This window comes from Larimichthys crocea, chromosome XXIII (assembly GCF_000972845.2).
Source record: "Larimichthys crocea isolate SSNF chromosome XXIII, L_crocea_2.0, whole genome shotgun sequence".
Classification (NCBI taxonomy): Eukaryota; Metazoa; Chordata; class Actinopteri; family Sciaenidae; genus Larimichthys; species Larimichthys crocea.
The window spans coordinates 536,821-544,302 of NC_040033.1; the positions used below are offsets into that span (position 1 = coordinate 536,821).

At 41.5% G+C, this 7,482-nt stretch overlaps 1 protein-coding gene across 1 annotated transcript in view; it reads left to right on the top strand.

Annotated features, from left to right (window-relative positions):
- Positions 1-196: 196 nt before the first annotated feature.
- Positions 197-7,482, top strand: part of LOC109137029 (ribonuclease inhibitor-like) — a gene marked incomplete at its 5' end in the record, with an annotated part of 22,850 nt that continues 15,564 nt past the window's right edge. The window contains 4 exons of the mRNA XM_027274400.1: positions 197-228; positions 3,912-4,085; positions 4,844-5,017; positions 5,416-5,589. Coding sequence (XP_027130201.1) covers positions 197-228; positions 3,912-4,085; positions 4,844-5,017; positions 5,416-5,589 — 554 coding nt within the window. The remainder of the gene's footprint in view (positions 229-3,911; positions 4,086-4,843; positions 5,018-5,415; positions 5,590-7,482) is intronic.

The following is a 7,482-nucleotide window of genomic DNA, read 5'->3' on the forward strand; positions in this document are numbered from 1 at the left end:
GACCTTTGAGCTCAGATTCTCTCCACCATATATTGTTCCTGAAGATGAAGAACAAACATCCATGGGCAGCACTGATGCCGATAATAAAGGGGCAGAAAATGTTCAAATGTAACTTTGGATCCTTGAAATGTCTTCACAGAGAGAGGAAGAGGAGTCATGTTCCTGTGGAGGAAAGATCCAGAACAAGACGTGGACTGCAGACAGCCAGTCAGACCAGCACTGTCCAAAGTAAGACTGTCCATCTTTACAATGTGACCTGCTGCATTTCATCACATTATGTTTATTTAGAGACTTACAGTGAGTTCATTCAGCCATGTGGAAACAACCCAAAAACTGAAGAATCATCAAAGTCCATCAGCTTCATCAAATGAGCTGAACAGCTTCAAGTGCTACATTTAATTTTTGAGTTTTCAGGCTGAAGATGAACATGGACAGTTTCTGTTGCACTGATGTCAGTATGGAGCTTGTGTAGGATGATCCTAAGACATTCAAGTACCAGTAACTTGAGTCAGAATCAAGCAGCCACTAGTAACCAGTGAAGGGCGCTAAGGGTGTACTGTGGGGGCACTTGGGTAAGTTGAAGCAGTGTTGTAGTTCTCAGGATCAGTTTTGGTCCAGAGACCACATTTTAAATGTCTTGGTCTCATCTCCGAAATGACTCGGTTTCAGGCAAAGAGGACTCTGGATTTTATTTCAAAACCAGTCAAGACCACAACTGTGAGGACAAAAACTTCATCTTCACCTACCCAAGTAGGCGACCTACTGTCTACAGGTCTACACAACAAGACATAAATATATATTATTTAATAGGTGGGTCAGTTTAAATATTACAGTGAGGAAGGAACAGCCATGATAATCTGGTCCGATGAAGAGCTGCTGAGGTTCAGCCTGTCACCTCTGCTGTCAATCAAACATGTACACCAACACAAAGAGAGAGGCTGAGAGAAAAGGAAGCAGTTCTGATGTTCAACCAAAACTGGACTTTAGAACATTTGTTTCTCCATATGTTCTTATGTTGATCTTTTTTTTTTGGTTTAGTCTCAAACTTGTTTCTCTGTTTCAGTGAGTGGTGGTCTGCAGGAGGTTTTAGATGAACATAAGATCAGTCTGAAGACCAGATGTGAACGTGTGACTGAAGGAAGTGATGAAACAGGAAGTGGAACCCTCCTCAACAGGATCTACACTGAGCTCTACATCACAGAGGGACAGAGTGAAGAGGTTCATACCCAACATGAGGTGAGGCAGCTTGAGCAGTTCAAGCAAGAAGAAGGAGACCTCCATGACACTCCCATCAAAATGCCACGACATCTTTAAGCCTTACCTGACCAACAGAGACACATCAGAGTCGCTCTGACCCACGGCGTCGCTTGGCGTGGAAAAACCTTCTCAGTGTCTGAAGTTCACTCTGGACTGGGCAGAGGCTCGGAGAACACGATGTCAGTCTTGGTGGTTCTGCTCTCGTTCAGGGAGCATGAACTGATCAAAGATGAGCGGTTCAGTTTCTCACGCTGGCTCCATGTTTTCCATCCAACATTACAGAAGGTCACAGCAGAGAAGCTCGCTGTCTGTAAACTTCTGTTCATCTTGACGGCCTGGATGAAAGCAGACTTTCACTGGATTTCAACACAAAAGCTCGTGTCTGTGTCACACAGGAGTCCTCAGTCAGCGGCTGTTGACAAGCCTCATCAGGGGAATCTGCTTCCCTCGGCTTCATCTGGATAACTTCCCGACCTGCAGCAGCCAATCCGATCCCTCCTTCATGTGTTGACAGGGTAACAGAAGTACGAGGCTTCAATGACGCTCAGAAGGAGGAGTACTTCAGGAGGAGAGTCAGTGATGAAGATCTGTCCCGCAGAATCATCTCACACATCAAGACCTCCAGGAGCCTCCACAATCATGTGTCTGATCCCCGTCTTCTGCTGGATCACTGCTACAGTTTGGACCACATGTGACCACAGACCCGAGAGAGAGGCTGCCCAGACCCTGACTGACCTGTACTCACACTTCCTGCTGGTTGCAGACAAGAGGAAGAAAGAAGAAGTAAACGATGAAGAACATGAGACGAGTCCACAGGAGCTGGCGGAGGCTGACAGGGAAGTTCTTCTGAAGCTGGGGAGGCTGGCGTTGAACAGCTGGAGAAAGGAAACATCATGTTCTACCAAGAAGACCTGGAGCACGTGTGGCTCGGATGTCACAGAGCCTCGGTGTACTCAGGGTTTGTACAGATCTTCAAAAGAGAGAGTGTGATCTTCCAGAAAACAGTTCTCGCTTTTCATCTGAGCGTTCAGGAGTCTGGCTGCAGTCTACCTGTTCCACTGTTACACCAACAGAAGACAGAGGTACTGGGGAGTCTCTGGGAAAGACTTCAAAGACAGTGACTCAAAACCAAAGTCTTTACTAGAGAGATCTTTGGTATTTTTATGATAGCCATCCACCATCTCTGGGTAGTTCCTAAAGAAAGCATGCAGAAATCCCTTCAAAGTGAAATGGTCACCTGGACCTGTTTGTTCGCTTCCTTCATGGCTCTTCTCTGGAGTCCAACCAGAGACTCTTAGGAGGCCTGCTGGGTCCGACGACAACAGTCCAGAAATCATCCAGAGAGCCATCAACACCTGAAGGGAGATGAAAGTTGATAGGTATCTCTCCTGACAGAAGCATACAAATCTTCCACTGTCTGATGGAGATGAAACGATGACTCAGTCCATCGGAGATCAACGAGTTCCTGAAGTCAGAGAACAGATCAGAGAAGAAACTCTCTGAGATCCACTGCTCAGCTCTGCCTCATGCTGCAGATGTCAGAGAGAGGTTCTGGATGGTTGGACCTGCAGAGTATTACAACACATCACGGGACCTCAGGGACGACGGAGACGATTCCAGCTGTGAGGAACTGCAGAAAGGCTGTGTATCCAGATGTGATTAACATTATAAATCAGTGTAGATTAGCAGTTAGTTTAGATATTCACAATATAAAATTCTTCTTATTAAAATTTTTTCTCTTGTTGTAAACATTATATTGCAGTTTTTGATTTGTCCACAATGTTCTTGAGCCATTCAAATGCTGAGTGCACAATGTTGATTTTTTCAGTTGTTGTGTTTTAAAGCTGCCAAGTTAATCAACTATTATCATTCTTTAATTTTCTAATATTGATGCTCAGTTGGTAGAGCATCCGCCCCATGTACAAAGGCTCAGTCCTTGCTGCTGGGTTTCGAATTGCCCTGTGGCCCTTTGCTGCATGTCATTCCCCGTTTCTCTTCTCCCCACAATTCTGTCATCTTCAGATGTCTTTGGTCAAATAAAACTTGAAAAGGCCAAAAAATATCTTTAAAAAAATTAATAATTTAATTTGTAAACTTTATAAAACAGATTAAGGAGGTGGTGACTGAGGTTTTATTAGTGTTATTTGATCACAACATACAGCAGTGTTTTACAGTTAGCAATGAATTCAGTAAGGTTATTATTACCTGAGGACATTCTGGAAGCTGCCTTATATAATCACAAATTCAGGTAATACCTGTTTCTACCACTACACTCCAGAGTTTAAAATAAGACCCGTCTCATTTTCTGCAGGAGATGTCTGAAGTTCTGTTTTTATATTTGCTTAATGGCTCTGGAGCGTGCATACATCCTTAGATTAGATTAGATTAGATTAGATTAGATTAGATTAGATTAGATTAGATTAGATTAGATTAGATTAAAGCTAACAAAAGATTAAACATCTGCAGGTGAGACAAAGTGATGAGAACAAATGTTTTCATTTCAAACAGTCAGATAAGATGATCTGAAGCAATGATGTGAAGAGCAAATGTTCATCAAAGCAGGACATGTCAAACTGTTTTAATATCAAATGCATGAAGTGAATATAAAGTGTCCTCTGACATAATGACATGTTTTGAATTATGTGTTTTCACAGACTTTCTGACTGTAAACTCTCAGAGAGTCACTGTGAAGTCGTGGCCTCAGCTCTGAAGTCCAACCCCTCCCATCTGACAGAGGTGGACCTGAGTTACAATGACCTGACGGATTCAGGAGTGGAGACACTGTGTGCTGGCCTGGAGAGTCCAAACTGTAGACTGCAGACTCTGAGGTCAGTTCACTGACTGTAGTTAGTTTTTTTGTACATATTCAGCATTCGCCTGATCACAAATCTGAAGAAATTTCAACTTTTTCAGAAATGTTTTTTTTGAAATGGTTGAACCATTGTTATATAAGCCGCAGCCTAACAGATGCCAAAACGTCACAATGAAGCATCCTCTGTTTGGGGATTGAAAAAAAAAAGCCATAGGTCCTTGAGATCCTTGAAAGTTTGTGAAATTGACTGTTTTCCTTGTTGATCTACAGTGCAGGAATAGTAACTCAAAGGGGAAATTTGATCCTAAACAGTCTTTAACTTTGGTAGACAAACAATTGATTTATCTAAATCAGACTCTTAAATCCCATGTAGCTGCTATTTCAAGACAGACTTGAACAAACATAGACCTTTTAATATACCTATTAAGACAACATATAAGTGAGATGGGCATTTAATAAATAATAAATGCTTTCAGTTAAAAATATCCAATTTCATGTGATCCGCTAATCAGAGACTTGACTGATATCAGCAGCATGTTATTAATCTGTGTCGACATGAATGTTGTCTGAATGTTGTGCTGACGTTTGGATGGTGTCTGTAGAAGGCTGACATTATGATGATCCACAATAACACAATGACAAAGTCACTCTACTCATTTTAGAGAAAAGCTCATTGATTAGGACATAGTAATGTTGAGCTGCACATTTCAAACCTGAACACATCTGATTGGATTATAAATGGATTTTTATCAACATCATTTATTCTTTATTCAGATTGGAGGAATGCAGTTTGTCAGAGATCAGCTGTGCTTCTGTGGTCTCAGCTCTGAAGTCCAACCCCTCCCATCTGACACAGCTGGACCTGAATCTGAACGACCTGGAGGATTCAGGAGTGAAGCTGTTGTGTGATTTTCTGGAGAGTCCACACTGTAGACTGAAGACTCTGAGGCCAGACACCATTTTTTACATCTGAAATATTGCCAATGTCTTTTGTTCACATTTCTCCAAAATTCATCCTGATATGTGTAGCATCTTTGTAAACTTTGGGATCTTGAGTAGAATCTTGGATGAATTTCTGTGGGTTTTTCTTTGTGTTTGGCTGCACAACATTTGTTTGTATAGATGGAGCCACTGGTGGAACTGCAGAGTTCAAGAGTCACTCCATCTTTTTCTTTGTCATTTACAGTTTTGAACCTGCATCCTGTTGGGTTCAGGTGTTTGGAGTTTCCATTTTCTAAACTTCTACTTTCTAAAACCTTCTTCAGCTCTGAATGGATTATTAAACATTGAATGATTTCAAGCAGGAACATTGTCTTCTAAACTTACATAATTTATTCTTTATTCAGATTGAGGAGCTGCAGGTTGTCAGAGCTCAGCTGTGCTTCTCTGGCCTCATCTCTGAAGTCCAACCCCTCCCATCTGACAGAGCTGGACCTGAGTGACAACAACCTGCAGGATTCAGGAGTGAAGCTGCTGTGTGATTTTCTGGAGAGTCCACACTGCAGACTGAAGACTCTGAGGTCAGTTCACTGACTCTCTGGTACTATTGTAGATCTGATGTAACTTTTCCTCAGTTCATATTTTCATGTTTCTTTATTGAATTTAGTCTGCAGTCACAAAAGACTTGCACGCGCACACACACATACAGACTTGACTGAGATCAGCAGCATGTTATTATTCTGTGTTGACATGAATGGTTGTCTGTATGTTGTGCTGACATTTGGATGATGTCTGTAGAAGGCTGACATTATGATGATCCACAATAACACAATGACAAAGTCACTCTACTCATTTTAGAGAAAAGCTCATTGATTAGGACATAGTAATGTTGAGCTGCACATTTCAAACCTGAACACATCTGATTGGATTATAAATTGATTTTTATCAACATCATTCATTCTTTATTCAGATTGATGGACTGCAGTTTGTCAGAGATCAGCTGTGCTTCTCTGGCCTCAGCTCTGAAGTCCAACCCCTCCCATCTGACAAAGCTGAACCTGAGAGGAAACAAGCTGCAGGATTCAGGAGTGAAGCTGCTGTGTGATTTTCTGGAGAGTCCACACTGCAGACTGAAGACTCTGGGGTCAGACACCATTTTTTACTTCTGTGCTGAGATTAATATGATGTGAAAGTTGTGCTGACACTAAACTGCAGACATCAGGCTGATATTATACTGATCCACACTGAGTATCTGAATGCTAAAGTCTGTTTTCTTCTTCTGTGGTTTAGTCCATTGACTGTGGCAGAGCATATATTAAAGAACATATCTTTGTTTAAAGAAAACACAAAAAAACACAAAAACAGATTAAATAAATCATCTCTATTTCAACAGTCATACAATAACAAATATATTCAGTATTTTCTTTTTCCATCATTTTGATGAAGCTATATGATGCTTATACTGACTGAATAGTTTAAACTGAACATGCTTTGATTTTATGACTCCACTTTTCCTCAAAGAAATATTGTTGATGTCTTTTGTTCACATTTCTCCAAAATTCATCCTGACATATTTGTCATCTTTGTAAACTTTGGGATCTTGAGTCTTAATTTCTGTCATTAATATTAATGAGAGCTCTTTGTCACTTTTTGTATTTGACAGTTGTGAAAAAGCATCCTGTTGGGTTCAGGTGTTTGGAGTTTCCATTTTCTAAACTTCTACTTTCTAAACCTTCTTCAGCTCTGAGCAGATTATTAAACATTGTATGATTTCAAGCAGGAACATTGTCTTCTAAACTTGCATCATTTATTCTTTATTCAGATTGGAGCACTGCAGTTTGTCCAAGATCAGCTGTGCTTCTCTGGCCTCAGCTCTGAAGTCCAACCCCTCCCATCTGACAGATCTGTACCTGGGTGACAACAACCTGAAGAATTCAGCAGTGAAGCCTCTGTCTGATCTTGTGGAGAGTCCACACTGCAGACTGCAGACTCTGTGGTCAGTAGAGGGTTGCAGTCAGTCCATGTTGGTCTCAGCAGTATTGTACTAAACACAGTTAGTATCAAAGCACAGATCCAGTATTTCCTGTAAACCTCCGACCTTCTCAGCGGCTGCTTTCCTCAGTGAAGCTGTGAGAGGAGAACGGTGACAGGCTTCAGGATTGGACAGAAAGACAGAGAGAGAGAGAACAGTCAGCCAATCAGATGAGCCAGAAGCTCGTTGTGATCATGTGTTTTTGGTTGATGTGAAGACGACTGTTGTTGTTGTGTTCATTTTTTAACTCTAACAGCAGTAAATCCATCAATAAAGTGAGCAGTGAATGTCTCTGTTTCTGCACTGATGATGCGTTCAGGGACTGTCAGCACTTTATTTCCACTGTGTACTTGAGTGAAATGTGCAGAGTCAACAGACTTGATGCAGGTCTGTGAGCTTCAGTCCAACACGTTAACATGAGAGCTGACAGGAAGCTGGCTAC